The sequence below is a fragment of the Anguilla anguilla genome, chromosome 13, assembly GCF_013347855.1.
Source record: "Anguilla anguilla isolate fAngAng1 chromosome 13, fAngAng1.pri, whole genome shotgun sequence".
Classification (NCBI taxonomy): domain Eukaryota; kingdom Metazoa; phylum Chordata; class Actinopteri; order Anguilliformes; family Anguillidae; genus Anguilla; species Anguilla anguilla.
In genome coordinates this window covers 19,109,997-19,129,383 of record NC_049213.1, presented here as the reverse complement: position 1 = coordinate 19,129,383, position 19,387 = coordinate 19,109,997, and the positions used below count along the sequence as shown (strand labels likewise).

General features: G+C 42.8%; 2 protein-coding genes across 4 annotated transcripts; one reads left to right on the top strand and one right to left on the bottom strand.

Moving 5' to 3' along the window:
* Positions 1-845: 845 nt before the first annotated feature.
* Positions 846-9,905, bottom strand: usp21 (ubiquitin specific peptidase 21). Of its 3 annotated transcripts, none has more exons than XM_035388510.1 (13): positions 9,133-9,905; positions 8,000-8,164; positions 6,945-7,004; positions 6,565-6,682; positions 5,638-5,752; positions 5,193-5,315; positions 4,143-4,207; positions 3,726-3,829; positions 3,482-3,565; positions 3,300-3,378; positions 2,754-2,861; positions 2,440-2,554; positions 846-1,831 (listed from the first exon to the last, which is right to left on the bottom strand). In XM_035388510.1, exons 1-13 carry the CDS (start codon positions 9,175-9,177, stop codon positions 1,735-1,737), a joined length of 1,278 nt encoding a protein of 425 aa, XP_035244401.1. In that variant the 5' UTR covers positions 9,178-9,905; the 3' UTR covers positions 846-1,734. The 3 variants fall into 3 exon arrangements, with proteins under 3 accessions (XP_035244401.1, XP_035244400.1, XP_035244402.1); XM_035388509.1 differs by having other exon boundaries at positions 3,482-3,568; positions 9,133-9,903; XM_035388511.1 differs by having other exon boundaries at positions 3,482-3,568; positions 8,000-8,307; positions 9,133-9,900.
* A 501-nt stretch (positions 9,906-10,406) lies between these two features.
* Positions 10,407-19,183, top strand: LOC118210513 (properdin-like). The gene is made up of 9 exons (XM_035386739.1): positions 10,407-10,587; positions 13,894-14,038; positions 14,731-14,897; positions 16,045-16,215; positions 16,742-16,936; positions 17,489-17,662; positions 17,967-18,158; positions 18,650-18,761; positions 18,937-19,183. Exons 1-9 carry the CDS (start codon positions 10,539-10,541, stop codon positions 19,064-19,066), a joined length of 1,335 nt encoding a protein of 444 aa, XP_035242630.1. The 5' UTR covers positions 10,407-10,538; the 3' UTR covers positions 19,067-19,183.
* The last annotated feature ends 204 nt before the right edge of the window (positions 19,184-19,387 follow it).

Here is a 19,387-nt window from a genome sequence, read left to right as displayed (position 1 = left end):
ATGTTCAAGGGCAGTATCTAATTTACACTCATCCAGAAGGTGCATGCATGCACATCGCTTATATGGCAGAAGCAAGTGCTCAGTTCTAGTTCTGTCAGGAAAATCCAGACGACTGCCTATGTACTATTATCTATTTTTTACAGTCTCTGACTATTATCTGGAATGGAAGGAACTGCAGTTTCTGCCCCCTCCAGCAGGTGGAAGCATGGCCTTAAGGCCAATTCGAAGTTCATCAGCGATCAAATGAATAGGCTATTAGAATCTTATATTAGTCAGAAATCTTGACACTTCTAAAAATTAGAAATGTTTTCAACTAAATGTAATGGTCATTCTACTGTATGATATTATAATATTTTAAAATTGACTTTCTGCCCTCTTTTCAAAACGAGTCAGCTAAGCCTGCTCTGTATCTAAAAAAATTCTTTTTTGGCTGGACCGCAACACCGGGGCCAGCCCTATAAACGTGAATGCCTGTGACTGAGTGAGTGATGAAGTTACATCACGCATGTCTGTGACTGAGTGACTGACTGATGAAGTTACACCATTGGTCGGCCAGTTCGGTCCAGCCATATACTAGGTTTTGACCTGGTCTTGTTACAGAATTGCTACCCTGGTAAAGTGATCGTATTATATTAGCAAGGTTATATGTTATGTGATGCTACAAATACTTTTTTCTTTTTCGATGCTGTAATAATTCTTCAAACATTTTCAATTTCTTTTTTGCAGCATATGTTATATTAAAATGGGTTATATAGCGTATAACCTATTTAATACTGTTCAAAATCATTCCACCTCTCCTTTTTTGTCTGTCTGTACCAATTAAAAAATCTGTGTATAACCAGAAATTAGGTTGGTACTATTTTCTTTATTCTTACATTTTATATTTTAGTCTGTAACATGGAATACCCTATCCTGATTGTTCCATTACTATAACTATACATTCTGTCAATTTCAGGAGGCCACACACTAGCATCTGTCCTGTAAAGAATGTTCTACCAGCTGCCATCTCTTTTCCCTGCACAATTCATCAGCCTGAGCAGCTTAGTTGCACTGGAGGAACTACTGTGCTTCATGCACAGCTCATACAGGCAACCAGGTGATGTTTAATCCAATTATATGTTGTGCTGTGCATCTCCTGTTACAGTACATTCAGCAGTGGCAGTGTCAGGGTTCAGTTCCAGCTGTGGGGCACATTGCTCCACTGAGAAACAGTGCTTTCGCTGAATACACCACCCTTAGAATGCTATTTTCTCTACTTTCGCAAAAACACAAATGCTCTCCAGTTTTAGTGAGTTTGCTCCAAACCAGTCTTCAGACAGTTATAGTGTCATTCAGAATTAGGTTTAACCAATATTCTTGGAGTTTTGTCAGGTCAGTCCACTCCGTCTTGAATGTCACTTTTCAGTTCACATTCCTTTCTCCTTCTATCTCTCCCCATTCATTGTATTCTCTCTGTACTTTATTTCATTTTCACATACTCTCAGCCTCTTCTCCTTATTCCACCTCTCATTGACATTTTTTCCACACATTTCCATCCATTTTTTGTCTTCCATTTCTCTCTACCTGCACCAAGGACCCACTCACATATCTTAGACAGGGACCTGTAATAGAGCTGGTTCTATCCACTCACTAGTGCACCTATCCATCTCACATTCAATTTATTGCAGAAGTTTTTCCTGGAACTGCATGGTGTTGTCCAGGTGATGTGTCCGCATTCAAATCCTACAGAGGTGATCACTTTCTCAGTGCGCTGCAGTTGCTGGCGTCCAGCTGATAAAAAAGTACATAGGCCTGATTGGACTGGAGATGGGATTCAGAGATGGGCGTGACCCTAAATGGAAAAGAGAGAGTGAGACAGAAAAGTGAAAATGTTCAACTGCTAGCCTATGTATATTATGCACATCACACCAGTGGAGACTGACAGGTTGGAAAACTTTCCCTTAAACTGATTATTGGTTTCAACCTGTTTTATCATTCTACTCGATTACCAATATAGCGATTTCTTCAGAAATAAGTCAATACCATCAGTTAAAGCCAGTTCTCTACAATTAGGCGAGTAATAAATCACCTAATAAAAAAAGGCAAAATTGAGCACATTTTATTAACATTATTTAAAATTGTGGATATAGCATATGCAGCCTACTTTTCTTCTCTGCTCTCACATTCGAAGAATATTCATAGCAAGGATCTGCAATGCAATCTGAAAAGATCATCAGACCATACACACCAGCCAAATCTCTCCATTCTGCTACCTCTGCCTGTGTGGCTCATTCCCATTTTTTGTTTTCACTTTACAGTGAGCAACCAGTTTAGACCAAGGAAACCCTGTGGCTTTCCAAGGACTGGTAATGTATGCAGTTTTCCCCCAGAATACCCCAGTAGCTTAGCAGTCTTATATGTGGTCAAATAGTTCTTTATACGAAGCAGATAGAGGCTGACCTGGAGTCATTGTAGCAGTACCAGTCAGACTTCTCCAGACAGTAGGCAGTGTAGTGACCCATATTGACGGTGCCGGAGTGGTTACATACCGCATACAGGTTATACAGGACTGGTCCTGAAAGAGACACATATGGTCAAGATCAGCACAGACATTTGGCCATGTAGAATACACATGGTCATCATGGCAGGCATCAACTATATTTTACAATTCATTTCAAGCCTTGTTACCTCCCAATATGGCTGCTCGGTGTGCAATGGTTTAAGCCAAATGCTAGCACTAACACTAATGGTAGCACATACAATGACATCATTACCAGTGCCCACTGGTCCGTAGGGGCCCAGGTCCAGCCGTGTCAGAGGGAAGGACACAGCTGCGGTACTTTTGCAGATGGAGTACCTCGACATGGTGAAACGGTTCAGGTCTGAGCGAGTGGTTAAGTTTTTACAACCAAAGAGAATCGTGGCTGTGACCAACATCAATATCATGAACATCAACATGAAGCTGCTGGGAGGCCAAGCTTGTTAAGGCACTGTGGATGTGCCTCGTGGTCTGCTATCAAATGCCACTGCTGTGCCAGACTCTGGCCAATGATTTATTCAATGACTGTGAAGCTCAGCTGGAGTACTGCAGGGCAAATGCCTAAGCAGAAAAGTGAAAAGAGGTTTAAGAGGTGAGTGTATGCCTGTCTTGTTAATAAAACCTCATAAACATCATCATTATTATTGCCAAAATCATAACCTTCATATTGGGCTAATGGAATGACAGCATTGCCATTGTGATAGCAGGGGTGGGTAGAATGTAGAGTGCTAGCTCCACTAGGGGATGTGTTAGCATTAGCAGCAGTATGGGCTAAGGATACGCAGGACAATGACTCGTGGAAACCTCTGAATGGTCAACCTCTTGGTGCTCTCTGTGCATCTGCCACACCTCTCACACATCTGGAACACAGCACACGTCACACAAATACAGAACTCTGATCCACATCCACAGACTCAAGAATGTATGCCAATTCATGAAAGGGTGGGAGTACATGGTACCCACGGGTGCATCCTCCTTATCAAGATTTTCCTCTTGGGAGAAGAGCTCAAGGCAGTCCTTCAGTGAAACAATGCCCCCAGAAACACTCTTCTGAAACAAAACGTTCATTGAATAAGAAAAGGTATTGAGACCTTTAAGATTGTAGAAATAATAAATTCTTTTGTTCTGCTAAATTTGTCAGGGTGTAGAAGTTTCATGTGGGTGGAAATGCATCACCATACACACAGAATGGCAGGGGGCACAGTACCTTGGGAATGGGCAGTGACAGGTCACAGAAGACATCAAAGGTAGTGGAGTAGTGCGAGCAGACAGAGCAATGGAGGGAACTGCGTAGCTGACCTGAGAAAAGATCTGATAGAGGCAGAGAGGCAGGGATATGGGGAGAGAGAAAAGGAGGAAGGGAGACAGGGAGAGGAGAGAATGAGAGAGGAAAAAGATTGAGAAAGAAAGGTGTGTATATGAGTGAGAGATATGGAAGAAGAAATAAGGGAGATGATCAGAGGGAGAAGGTACATAAACAGAGGCCAAGAATATAAAAAAACAAAGGCAGTTTCTAAACAGCAAAGGGTGACAAAAGGCCAGACTGACAAAAGCCACAAAGGTGGATCTTTACAATGACAGAAACGTAACTTTCAAAAGTACAAAAAAACTAAAATGTTCTCACCCACAATTTTGCTATCATCTCTTTCAAGGTATCTGGCCCACATCTTATCTGCTTCCTCTTCCATTCTGAGGGAGAGAAAGAACACACATGACAGCTAATGAAAGACTATGGCTATGTTTACACCACAGATCCTGATGACCAGTTCAGATTTTTTGCCTATGTCCTATTTTTTGACTGCCTGTTTACATCTACTTTTAAAGGTGATCCATATCCAATACCTGTGTTAACACAGTTTACACTAGAAATAACCTGCATTCATACACAAGGGTTTGGTTACTGGTACAAAAGTAAACAACCACACCGCCACAGTCATACTGCCATCGGCAATAGACACAAATCAAGGCGCAAAATAATTAAAACTATTGATTTTCAAAGCATCTGAAGTCCACAAAGAACATCCTCCTGTATTTTTGCCTATGTCGACTGCTCACCCCACAGGCTTAAGAGGCACGTAACCTCAGTATTCATCCACTGGCCTGTGCCATCGTCCTCCAACTTCTTTTAACATTTAATGTCACCAGCGAAGAATGGTCGTGCATATAATTACATTACACATAATTCAAAAGCAAAGAAGTATGACAAATTGCATTTTGAATGACGTGAGAATCGCAATAACTGGGAAATTACGATCTGTACATTTACATGACAGTCGCATTGGCATATACTGTATAGAATTCCTATTAGACGTATTACCACATATGAATATGGCCCAAAACGGATGGGAAAATATCACCTCATCTGGCTCATGATCGATACCATTGATTGGAGGAAAGCGCTTCCTAGTGCTAAGATTTTTGGTTGAGGGTAAACAGGCCTAATGTGGGGTGTCTAATTACATCTTGGATAGGCTAATGTGAGTGCAGGCTTTTCTTTTAGGGTACTGCTAAAACATCTGATTCAACATATGACAGCTATTCATAGTCTTCAATCAAGGTCCTGATAAATTGAACCACTTGCCATAATGCTTGGCTATAACAGAAGCCTGCATCCATAATGGACCTTCTCAGATAAGATTGGACACTACTGAGGGTGTAGCTCTCAGTAGTGTACCTGATCTTTGCGTAGCCGTAGTCCTGGGGGGCAGTTCGTGGGGACAGGTGAGGGGGGCAGCGGTTGATTTCAGAGTGCAGCCGATCCAGCAGAAAGCGGAGGAACTCCTGCGCGTCCTGCTGACTGAGACACATTGAGACACACTGAGGCATGCTGGGATAGACGAAACACAATTTATCATGGCAGCACCCTCTGAGACACACGGAAACATGCCGACATACAGATTTGTATTTTGTCTTTATTTTAACTTTGGGGTCCCAGGGACTTAAAATAAAATCTATCTGAATAAATGGCTGGTTGCCTAGATTCCATTTCAAAAATTGAGTGCTCCACGTCTAAGTAAAAGAGAATAAAGTTGACTGACCTGGTTAACTGAAAAAGTATGTGACAGGTAGCTTGTGAGCCAGATACAGCAACTCACCTGCGAGAGGAAAAGAGAACTCACCTGTAGCCACTAAAGTAAGGCACAGATTCTTTGAAGATGTTGTAAAACTGTCCAGGATTGACAGGGGCATCAGATCCATTGGCGTCCCACAGGTCTGCCAGCACCTGGGTGAACGCTGGGGAAGGGAACATCAACCACATGATGGGCAGTGCGTCCAAACTAAGTCGTTAAATATGCTATCTTCATCCTTATTGTAGTATGAATGCAACACTATACATTTGCAGACATAAGAATTATTCAGGCTACGATGAAATTAAATCATTTTTCACTCCAACGAACTATTCAGCCTACTGAAACTACAATCACCCACAATGCATTGCTTTGTCTCTGGTTCACAAGAAATCAAAATACATGCATGGCAGAAATGAAGCAGTGGGGGAAAGAAAATGACCGCTCACTCTCCATCTCATGTAAAACTGAACTGAAACATTGATGTCATTATTGTGAAATAAATTAATGAATAAATCCAGAACTGCAGACACATGCCATGAGACTCCCACATTTCCACTAATTCAGGGATTTTTGAAACACAATGCAAATGCAGATGTGTGTACATTGTAATATCTCATCTTTGACTTGCTTTAAAAGAAACAAAATTCATGAAAAACAGATTATCAAAGGATGGATACAAAATAAGAAGTCAATTTTAGGCAAAGTTGGACTTTGAATATTTCCTGATGGTTGAGCTAGCAGACAGCCAATGGATCCTGGTTTCTCAGGCCTCACCTTTGCAGATGATAGTCTGTGGTATGGTCTGTGCATCAGGAGCACAGGTGTAAGGTTAGGTCAGGTACACGGGTATGTGCACAGGTAACAGCTGGAGAATGTGGAGGTTGAGGAGGGTACAGATTATTGGGGGTGATAGTGGTTTGTGCGGGTGACAGGTTGGTGTTTGGTGCTACAGAATTAAAAGGAGGGGACTATTACCGTTCATTAATTTTGGTTCTTTGCTGGAGCCCATTTCCTTTTGGTAGGTCTTGGTCAGGCAGTAATCTCTCAGACCATGAGTGTGGCACAAACATTGCACTATAGAGTTAAGGAAGCACTGGGGGGTGGGGGGGTGGGGGGGTGGGGGGGGGGGGGGGGGGGGGGGGGGGGCGTAAGACAAGGCAGGGGAGAGAAAGAAAAAGAGGGGAGGGAGGAGTGATAGAGAGAGGATGAGTAAGGGTGTGAGATATGTCAGTGTTGATGCTTTTAACAGATAAAACATCTAAATTGGGATGGCAGTTATGCCATCTGTCCAATTTATGAGTGGTCATGGCATATGACAAAAGTAAATAAGTCAAAGACATATTATGTATACATACTGTGTTTCCCACATTGAGAAGCCCAACCTGTCCGCTGCCAAGATCTAGACTAACTTCACTCTGAAAGGGGAGAGCAGATAGATAGTCAGTGTAAGCTTAAAAGTAAGTAAAATTCATAACCATGGGGTCAGAAAGATGAAACCATTAATGCACCCATATCAGTAATGTACAGTATCTCACACTTTTGGCTTGAAATACCCAAATGATAACTTATCACTCAAATATCTGATTCAAATATTCTTTTCATACCTTTGACAGTCACAGAGACTCACACTCGTCCCTCCGCCCTTCCCTCCCCCTCTCTGCATTATGTACGCACTGTCCTCATTTAGCGCACTGATCTCATTAACTCATTGCACAGAGAGGCTCACAGAAGAGGATGAGTCAAGAAATACTGATCCAATTAGCAGAGGAGCTGGGAGAAAAGGCAAGGAGAGCTAACAGGTGTATTTGCACGTGTCTGCCTGACTGTTTGCTTGGGTGATAAAATGGTGTAGCTATTTGCATGTGTCGATCTGTGCATTTGTTCAGGTATAAGTGTGATATGGCTACATAAGGGACTGCAATGAGCACCCTTTGGAACTTCTCCTTCTTGTTTTCCAACATTCAACATTTGTATTTCATCTTGTTGGTAATTAATCTCATACATTTCCAATGAATCATCAATAATCAAAATATTTATTGACCCACTGACCAGTAATTTACACTTGAGACTGTGAGATCTACCAAATTATAATGCACTGTTCGTTAAATATGTGCTTTTAATTAAAATAACCAGCTCCAGTATAAATGAATCCAAGTAGCCTACATGGGCATGCATTTACAAACAGTTCAAATGAATAGATGGGAATGTCCGATGACAAAAACAAGCAATTTTGGCTCATAGAGACTCAAAAGCACAGCACTCTGAGGAAAAATACGTATCACAGAGAAATGTATTGATTTATCGTTTCCGGCTAATTTGATATTTGGACATTCAAATTACATAAATGATCATTACCTCTACGCATTCATTTCTATAAGTTTGGTAAATTCACAGACGTCGCTCTAATCACCTCTTTGTCGGCGACCAGCAGTAGCCCCATCAGAGATGTATACAGCACCGACTTAGAGATGTCCACGTCTTCTTGCTGAATCCCGTTATTGGTGACCAAGGTGCGACACAGGGCCTGGCAGGAGATTTCCACGGTTGTCGCACCTCCGTCCGGCATCTCCTTTGGCTTATGCCAATCAGACACGCCAAATTGTGAAGGGAAGTTCTTTACTCCTCTTCCGTTTCTGTTCGGTTTAGGTTGTACCCGAGTCCGGTAGTCGTCATGTGTGCAATTGAACTGTCACCAAAGAAGCGCAGCTGGGAGAAAACCTGTTTAAAAGATTTTCAGATGTGCGCTGGCTTTCTTCCGTGACATGCACTTTCTCTTCTTTGAATTAAATTATTCAAACAACTGAAACTGAAACTGAAAACAATATCTTATTTTAACTGATTTCCCCCATTCACCAAATAAACCGAAATTGACAAGAACGGAGGTCGAATCAGAGGACATAGAATCAGTGCCTAATGTGTGTCCTGAATTTTAAAATGTAGGCTATAACATAATTCCAGGATTGTATGCATAACCGGTAGAAATACAACAGCTCTCAAACCTGGCGCTATTTCTGTATCCTCTTAAGGCTAAATTTGGACAGGTGAATAGGCTAAAGGACATGCGTGAGAATACACCGAACAGAAGAAGGCATTGATTAATTAAAAGTTAAAATCCCAACAATCATTTTAAAAATTATTTTTTCTTTGAGTCAGCTGTTGTCCTCACTTCCACGTTCACCATTACAAAAATACGATTTGACCACAGTCCAATATTGAAGCAAAGAAACCGGCACTATAGAAATCATTATCGAAATAATTATATTTAAATACCAAACAAGAACTGTTCTTTCTTTCTTTTTTGAGTGGGGATTTTAAATATAGGCTATGTTATTTTTTTACAAGTCGTTGTGGCCTACAAGAAGGCCTACCTTTTGTTCCACAAATGCTTTTTAAGCATGCGGCAGGTTAATTACAACGCACGGATAATATGATAATACCAAAATAAATTTATTTAAACGTATTAAATGCTTTAAATGATATCATTTACAGTAGGCTAAATAAGACTGAGTTACAGATAACTGGAAAAAAAAATAGCCGACTCACCCCATCATAAAACTCTGTCAATTGGAAGGTTCCTTCCCACCACATTTACATTTATTTTGTAGAATTTTAGACGAGGGTCAGGAAGGCATCCTCAAATTCCAATAGTAGCCCAAAGCTCTCTTCCTGTCGTTTCACTGTCGCTGTTCTAGTCGCTCTTGGTCCGCGCAAATTCAGACGAATACTAGACTTTAATCTGCTCTAATCTCGTCCTCTGCACCCTTTCAGTTTATTCTTGACCGCACGTCTCCATTTGAAGGACGTGGCACAATCAGTCTTAATACGAGTTCAAACCCAACCGCAGGCATTAAGAGCCAATTATTGAATACTAACAAAGAACCCTGTAGGTTACACTAACGATTCCCTAATCCAGTTCGGTTAAATACAGTAAAGGCATAGATAGTTTAATGCAAGCATTAAACGGGAGATCACTCAAGATCAAGCGTTTGTCCTTGGGACAAAGTGTCACCGGATAACGAACAAAGAACAGTAAAGGAACTGTTGGTAAACAAGTTTTTATGCAAAATCCTGGATTTGAATCCAGACCAGTATGACAAATTAGCCTATCCATCTGAGTTTCAGCACACAAAACAATTACCCACATATCACTGTGTTTATTACTAAATTATTACTAAAAATGCACATTCATAATACTAAACATATACACTGTGCAACATTAAGCCATGAATATGTCATATTACCAATAAATTCCATATATTTGTCATTGCAAAAGTCCCAGGTTTATTCTCAATATTGGGGAAGGGAAATTCCTGGATTATATTTATGCACAGGGACTTTTCTTGGCAATGGTCCAATGATAAAGTGGGTTCCTGAGGGTCAAGGCACTACTGCTGATTACAACCAGAGCAAATAACATTTTTTAGAAATTTCCCAAACACGTCTCCATTTGGCTGTTCCTGTAAATCAGACTAGGCTTCCAGCAAATGACGAAATCATATGCTGTGGGGGAGGGGAAGGGGGGGTCTACTCAGTGGAGAGTCTTAATATCTGAGTGTAAATGTGTACAAACTGGCATGTGCTGGTGGTGCCTACTTGTCAGGGAGTATAGTGTGATTATAGAATAAAACAATTGATTTTCTACAAACGTAGACCTATGCCTGGAAATTAGCTAATTTAAATCCTAGAGGGTAGTAAAAGGAGGGGGTAAAGACCAGACATGAACAACAGAAAGAAAAATGAAAGAAAAGCATTTTACTTAAATTGAGAAAAAGGAAGGAAGTTGAGAAAAAGAGGAAATGGGGAAAGGTTAAAGAAAGTGTAGAGAAAATAAATGGATTAAGGGGGACGGAGAGACAATAAAAGGAGAGAAACAGGGACAGAGAAGAGTGGAAGGAAAACAGGAAAGAATCAGTGACAGAAAGAGCTTGACAGAAGGAGGAGACCGCAAAATGTTGCTGTGGACTTTATACTACATGCTTTTGGCTGCCCAGGAGTCAGGTCAGTGCTACTAACTCTATACAATGTAGTGTATGCTGTACATTTGCCATGGATTGTACACTAACCAGTTACCTGCTGTATACCCATTTGTATACTGGTACGCAGGGTAGTATATAAGCAACCACTTTTTACACTTACTGTTTGTTCACCAGGGTGCTCTAATATGAAAAAACAAAACAAAAAAGTTTGAGATGTGTTTTTTGGGGGATGAAAACTATAGTTTTAATGAAGTTATTATTAAGAAGCTAGGTAATGGTTTTACAATGAAAAAACGATGGCACAAACCCAAGGTAATACTTCTGACATTCTTAATCATGTTTTAACGATTGTATGTATTGTTGTTGCACTAAAGTTTTTGCACTAATGAGAACTATGGTTAGAACCAAGTTTGTACACTGATATGAACTGTGATAATAAGGTTTGTACATTGATATACAGTGCCCTCAAAAGGTATGAGAACAGTAGAGTGAAATCAGTTATTTTTTGCTGTATACTTAAGGCGTCTGAATTTGAGATTTAAAAAAATGAAGACGAGACAATATGAGACAAATGTACAGACAATCACCTTTTATTCATAGTATTTATGTGTGATGTGTGCATGTTTTACTATTTTACAGAAACAGCTGTTTCTGTGTTAATATTTGGGTGACTTGTCCTTAAATGCAATAACTGCATCAAGCCTATAACCCATTGGCTTCATCAATCATTTAGTATCTTATTTAGAAATAGCTAAGCCTTCACTGTACCCACTTTCAGTTGAACTTTATCTCGGGTGGTTTCTGTCTTCAGTCTCCTCATCAGCAAGTGAAATACATGCTTGACTTGATTTAATCGCGTGACTGACTTGGCCAGTCCAAAACTTGGTACTTTTTCCCACTGATGATTGCTTTGTTTGCATAGGCAGTGTGTTTGGGGTCATTTTCTTTATGCAGGATGAAGCACTTTCATTGTACATAACCAGAGAAAATACATCTGTGTACTTCCAAATTCATCCAACTGCTGCAATCCTCCATTAGGTCATCAATAAAGAAGAGAGAGCATGTTCCAAAAGCAGTGTAGGGCAGTTCACAGACATCTGCCTCTTATCAAACCCTCAAAGTAAAACAGACTGTTTATTGTGCTGACAGGGAGTCAGCAATTGTAATGAAGAGACAGAGCTCAGTTGCAAACATCTGATTCAATCATGATTATGTGAACTTTAGGTTCCCCATAATACAATGTAATACAATAATAACAATAATACAATGTTTTGCATTGTTGGAAAACTGTCATTGGGAACAAGTTGGTATCTTTAGTGGCGAGGTGCTGACTAAAAGGTCAGCACCCAGCCAGGTACAAAGGTTATCCCAGTGCGATATGCTTACAGAGGTAGTGCAAGCTGGATCATTGATCGCTACTGTTTTGCCATGATTGTGTCTTCATATGATGATGTGGTGTTTTGCTTTGATCGTTTTGTATATAATGGGAAACGTGCAGTGGTTCGGGGAGACTTATCAACATGGTCTCCTGCGCGTATAAGCTATTTATGCATATAGCCATTTCACCACACACATTTTGCACCATTATATATTGTAATTATTATTAGACACATTGAACAATAAACTGCATTAATTCTAACCTGGCATTCCTCTTTGACTGTTATCACTGTACATCAAGCAGTTTAAAGGCCCTGGCATACACATAAAACTTATAGGATATCTACACATCGTAGTCACTCGCCTATACACTAGTGTTGTAGCAGGATACACAATTGTATTTAAGCAGCTACACAAGCCAAAAACATGTCCACATCTGCCAAGCTAGATAGTGATTTGTATAAAACTACAATACTGGTGGACAGCAGTCCTCCATCTGTGCATAACTGTTAGCACAGACAAAAGGTTAAAACACTATTTTGGAGTCAGATAACTTAACTAATATCAAATTAACACCAGTCAGTCATCCAAGTTAACCTCTGCACAACTGAAAATGGGAGGACCTAGCACCAAAACAGGGGTTTCTGTAAAATGGTAAAACATACAAGCATGCAAATACCATGAAATAAAAGCTGATTGTCTGTACTTTTTCTCATGTTCATCTTTTTGATCTCAAATGCAAATGCCTTAAGTATATAGCAAAAACAAGAAATGTCATTCAACTGTCATTCAACCCGTACTTTTGGAGGGCACTGTATCAACTGTTATTAGAACAGGGATTGTGTATGCATGGTGTTTAGCAGTTGCAGTCTGTAAGCACGAATAGCATTTGCATCTTTCTGAACTGTGTTATGTGATAGTGAGATTTTTTCTTCATGTCAAGTTATTTAAAATAGAAAATGAGAAGTAATGGTGTTGTGGGAACCGGCTTCCATTTTGTAATAGTTCTGGTTTCTTTAGAAGAGAGTTTCAGGTTCCATAAAAGATAGCTTCAGTTTATTTATATGATCCCTTCACTTTTCAGGATTTTGACATCAGCATGGCAGTATGACGATTTGTCAGTAGAAGGCATTGCACAATGTGCAACACTAATATAAACACTTAGTTGAGTGCCTAAACTGGCAAACTCAACCACAATTAATGGTTAATCCAGCAAGAACCCCATACTCCATAGCAATACGAAATGTTCTATTTAGTGAGTTTGTTGTCACAAAACTATAAAGCTAGTTACCAATAAACCAAACGTGTTCACAAAGTACTAGTTTATTAAGCTTTTTATTTGTATTGTAAGTTATACCCTTATTATTTGTTAATTTAGTCTTTATTTGATCCAGACATCTTAATGAGATTAAAATCTCTTCAGTACAGAAAGAGAATCACACACACACACACACACACACACACACACACATAAATCTAATCATTAAAATAACTGCATAGTATTTACAGGCCACGCATAAAAATAATAGGATTAACAGGTGACTGTGTTTCTGGATCTACTGTTTCTAAAAATGTAGTTTTCTTCTATCGAAATTCCCAGGTACTGAAATCAATGAGCTGATCCCTTAAGGTAGACCTCTCTGTAATAATCTCCATTTGCATTGTTCAATACTGGAGAAGACCAGGAGCTGCAGTTTTCGAGCACTAAAGAGCCATCTTTCATGAAAGCAGCTCCGTCGCTATAGTGTAAACGGAAAATGCAGATTGTACTACACTGTAATACAAATGCAGTATGAAGGATGGGGCATTGAAAACACAGTTGCATTATTTACGTTAAGACGCAGTTTTGTTGTGGCTGCTGTTGCGTTTATTCATCATTATGATTTTCAGCGCTATAACCACAGCTGCTGGGTGTCTGGGGCGTGCTCTCTTTCCCGTCTGCTGTCTGCAGTGTCCGAGAAGGCGCAGTGTTACCAGCATTTCGACGCTCAGCTTGGGAGTTGTAGCCACCTCCTGGGAGAAGCCGAGGTGGACGCCTGCTGCCTCAACCCGCGCTTCGGCTACAAAGACTCCGATGGAGTCTGTCATTCCTGCCGGTCAGTGCCCGCACCTCCATCTCCACTCTCCTGTGTGGTTTAAGAACAGCACCAAGCAGCCAGTTAATCAAGCAGTTAGCTATCAAAACCCTTCATCGAAAATAAAAGATGCCATCGTTTTATTGCTGATTCACATGGCCACCAGCAAAGCCATTCATAAAATGGCAGCTGGTACAGTTCACAAGAGGGAAACAAAAACCACTGGAGTACACTGTCAGTTACAGTGAGCTCCAAAATGTTTGAGACATAGAAATAACAGCAGTCTTTTACATAGCCCCTTCATTTCTTGGCGCCATATTGTTTGATTCTTGATTCTTTAGTGCAAGTACAAGACAGCTTCCAGTATCTAGTTTTGATTCTAGGCTGTTGATTGACTTTGGAGTCTGTCATTGGCATTTGTCAGCATAAGGAAACAGAGTCGTACCAGTTAAAGTCAAGGAAGCCATCATGAGGCTGATAAATAAGAAATAAAACAGTCAGAGACAAAGGCTAAACCGTACACTTACTAAAATCAACTGTTTGAAATATCATTAAGAAGAAAGAGAGCCCTGGTGAGCTCAGTGATCGTAAAGGATCTAGAGTTGAAGGCATCATAAAGTTTGGTTCCATGTCTGTTTTTAGTTGGTTACTGCAGATGTCATTTGATCAGTTCTGCAGTCATTGACTCTCAGGAGTCTCCTCTCTGTCCCCAGGCCTGCTAAGTGGACAGAATGGGGCCCGTGGGGGTCCTGCACCGTATCCTGCCTGGAAGGGGTTCAGCAGCGCAGGCGGTTCTGCTACGGGCTGGGCACCTGCAAGGACACCCAAAAGGAGGGGAGCCTGGAGACCAGGCCCTGCGAGGAGAAGACCTGCTGCCCTAGTACAGACCAGTCTGTAGCTACAGACACACAACTACAGACACACACTCAACTACAGACACACACACCTACAGACACACACTCAAGTACAGACACACACACAACTACAGACACACACTCAACTACAGACACAGATAGCAACAGACACAGGCTGCTGCTGACACACGCAACTGGCCGTACGCACAGTTACAGACATGTCCGCAGTTACTGACATGCCCACAGCTATAGACACAGACGGCTGTAGACACCTCTGATATGCCCACGGCTACAGACTCATGGCTAACTCCCCAGCCCAACAAGGAGCTCAGACACAGGCACAAACCCACCAAGAGATAGTGAGAGAGAGAGAAAGGAGGCAGAGAGAGGGAGTAGAGTGGGAGATAGTGAGGGAGAAAAAAGAGGGAGAGCAAGAGAGGGGGCAGCGTTTACTTCATTATAATTACAGTGTTTATGTTCCATGGTCATTGGGGAGAGAGAGAGAGAGAGAGAGAGAGAGAGAGAGAGATCAGCAGGAAATGTGAAAGGCTGCATGAGCATATTTTTATCTATCAGATGTGGAATATGTTTTAAACTCCTCCACCCTTGAATCGAAACAAATACTGTTGCTTCGCATTACTTTTACAGAAAATGGGAGTTCCCAGTTTTACACAATTACAAGCAACATGCATTACCATCTTGGACACAAATGCGGTCAGCATGGCCCCCATCGACAGCAGAGTATAACAGGAACAGAAACTTCTGGATGTGGCTGTGCTTTAGATGCCTGTTCAGTATGTTTGAGCCTTTGTTCTCATTCAGTTGAAAGGAAGGGCTGGTTCTGCTTTCATACGAAAGACTGATATGAAACTGCATTTTGAAAAGCACATATAACCACAGGGTGGAAAAAGTCTGTCCAACAGCTGAGAAACAAATTCCTGCTGCCTTCATTAGTTAACAGCACAGCAGACTGTTTACCTCAGCACCTTTTCCCTCTCTTTCCCTGCATCTAGCACTCTCATTCCAACTCTTCATCTCTTCCTCATAGCCCTCCCCCTACCTCTCTCCCTCACTCTCTCCCTCTTTTGCTCCTTCTCTACTGGTTTCCCTCAACTTCTCCCTCCATCTCTCCTTCTCTCCCCAGCTTATGTCTCATCTCTCTCTCTCTCTCAGGGCAGGGAGGCTGGGCAGAGTGGGGGCAGTGGCAGCCATGCTCAGTGACCTGTGGGACTGGGCAAAAGCTGAGGGAGAGAACGTGCTCGTCACCGCCCCCTGTCTGCGGGGGTAGCTGCAGTGGTCAGAGCAGGGAATATGCTTCCTGTGACACCGGAAAGGTCTGCCCAGGTAAAACATAGCCCACTACAAGCCTGTAACATGCACATAATACACCTGCAACACACCCAAAGCATGCCTGAGGCACGTCCACCAACCAACCGCAACACACTCAGTCTTCTAAAAACATGACCTTAACACACATGCAACATGACCGCAACATGTGCGCAATGCATAGACCCCCATGCACAGACAACATTTGCATGTCATTTCAGGATAATACAAAACACAACAACAGCCAACAATAGAGCGAGCTTACTATAGAGCACTGTTCTGTGTTTAATGCCCAATATTTCCTTGGTTCTGTTTCTTGTCTGTAGAATCTGTGAAAGGTATGTGAAAAACAAAGCATGGACAAAAGTCTAAGTTCAAAGCATTTTAAAGGACACTTGAAGGGGGGTGGGGGGGGGGGGGGGGGGGTGGGTGGTGGTGGTGGTACATTGATGGGTTTTAACCATTTTAGACTGGACTCCGTTTTTGCTCCTGAGAACTGCACCATTTTGCTCCTTTGTCTCTCTCCCCCCCCCCCCCCCCCAAGTCCATGGTGGCTGGTCAGACTGGGGCGCTTGGGGTGCCTGTGACAAAAACTGCACGAGAGAGGGGTCCTCTCCACCCCAACGTCACAGCTTTCGCACCTGTACCAACCCCGCCCCCTCCACCGACCCCCCAGGCCTGCCATGTCCTGGGTCAGAAAAAAGGTCGGAGCACTGCGTGGGCCTGCCGTACTGTGCCGGTAAGAGGCAGAGCAATTTCATGTCCTGTTTAACTCAGTCTGCATTCAATCAGCACTTATCCTGAACTTTGACCTAGATGCAGTCAATATTTGTTCTTGAGGGCAGCCCAACTTCAGTCAATACCTTTGACCTGAACTCAATCAATATTTGTCCTTATCTCTTGCCAGGAAGCAGTCAGCATTCATGCTTACATTCTTTGTGATCTCAATCAACAGACATCCTTAATGTTCTATTCACAATTTAAGTGCCACTTTTTAAATAGACAATCAGTGTGGCAAGGCTATATCTTATTGTGTAAAAACTGGACATTTTTTATTTGACAATTTGTATCCTGAATTTAAATGAGTGTTTGTCTATGTAGCTAATTAGCTACCTAAGCCTGGGGAGTGAGCTGAAACAAAAACAGCGCTAACACCTGCTTATATTACTGAGGACAAATGCTGAATTGAATCCAAGCGCAATGTCAATGAAACAGTGCATGCGGAAAGGAGGCTCACTTCAGTGGTCCGCAGAGCCCAGGTGACCCCGCCCTCTCGTTTGCGTCTCGTCAGTGCACGGAGGCTGGGGGCCGTGGGGCGCGTACTCCGAGTGCTCGGTGACCTGCGGCCTAGGACAGAGAGAGAGGACGCGAGCGTGCAACAACCCCGAACCCCGACACGGCGGCCAGCGCTGCACCGGAGACCCCGTCTCCATCGACATGTGCAACACGCGTGTCCACTGCCCAGGTGCCCGTGCGCGCACACACGCACGCACGCACGCACGCACGCACGCGTGCACGCACGCACGCACGCACACACGCACGCACACACGCACACATGCACGCACACACGCACGCACACACGCACGCGCACGCACGCACGCACACAGCCACCACACCACGCCAGCAGGACACGCCCATGCTGCTGCAGTTAATAATAATTCAGGGCCACTTTCTCAGCGTGGGTCCGCCTTAAATATCATTTCTAAATGCATTTTCACCGATATCATCACAGTTGCCGTATGTGACGACATTTTGATTTGCTCTCTCAGTGGATGGCGAGTGGTCGGAGTGGAGCGAGTGGTCGGAGTGTAAGAGGGCGGGCAAGGACATCCGGTGCAAGACGTACTCTCCAGGCCGGCAGAGCAGAGAACGCGTCTGTGAGCACAGGGAATGGAACGGGACTCACTGCCCAGGGTCCATCCAAGAAAGCAGGCCCTGCTACGACATTCAGGGATGCAAGAGTGAGTCCCACAAATCTCCCAACAACATCGCATCGCTGTCACAAGAGCCAGCCTCGCCAAAATGAGCCGCAGTCTGCGCATAAAACCGTCGGCATCCCAGTTTTCACGTTAGCATTGTAGGCTTCACAAGCACAACATGCAAGATTCAGTTTGGGGGAATGGTCAAATATCCCCCCCAATATGTTCACTAAGTTCATAAAACATTCATACTGAAGAAGACTCAGTAGTTTTATCCTTGCAAAAGGACGGCACACAAAGTACTGAAAACAGGTGCCAATTGTCACACCTATGTTTTTGGAAAAGAAATTGATTAGTTGTTGAAAAAACTTTATCTCTAAATAAATGTGTGATAAAAAAAGAATATAATAAACCATACCATGAACCATGGATTATTACCTTTGCTTTTTATATCCACATTTTTGGTCATATTAACAAGCATGCCCATAATTCTGGAGCTGACCGTATATTTGTGTACTGTATGTTTCTCTCAGTGAATGGTAACTGGAGTGACTGGGGACCCTGGGGTCTCTGTCAGCCCAACTGTGGACCCCAAGCCCAGAAGACCAGGACCCGAACTTGCGTGTTGGACTATTCTCAGTACACGTATGTAAACACCTCCTTTTCCTCTTCCTTCCTCTTCCCCACCTCCATCAATTTCCTTCTAATCTCCCAATCCATCCTCCTCCCTTGCTTCTATCTCTTGCTCCCTCTTGTTATCATTACCTCACTCTTTCGTAACCCACCCAGTAGCTTGATAACAGCTTCTCTATCTCCACAGGACCCTAAAGATTGGGCCAAACAAGGAGACCGCCCATTTTGCAGGAATACCCTTTGCACGATGTCCGAGATTGGAAGCAAAGGAGAAGACCAGGAGTGAACCCTGTCTCAATGTTCCCCCCTGCACTTAACATGAACCCGGCCCCAACATCCCCCCTGCATCCAACCCTAACCCTGCCCCAACATCCCCCCTGTACCCAACCCTAACTTGGCCCCACCACCCCCCCGCATCCAACCCTAACCCTGCCCCAACATCCCCCCCTGTACCCAACCCTAACCCTGCCCCAACATCCCCCCCGTACCCAACCCTAACCCTGCCCCAACATCCCCCCCGTACCCAACCCTAACCCTGCCCCAACATCCCCCCTGTACCCAACCCTAACCCTGCCCCAACATCCCCCCTGTACCCAACCCTAACCCTGCCCCAACATCCCCCCTGTACCCAACCCTAA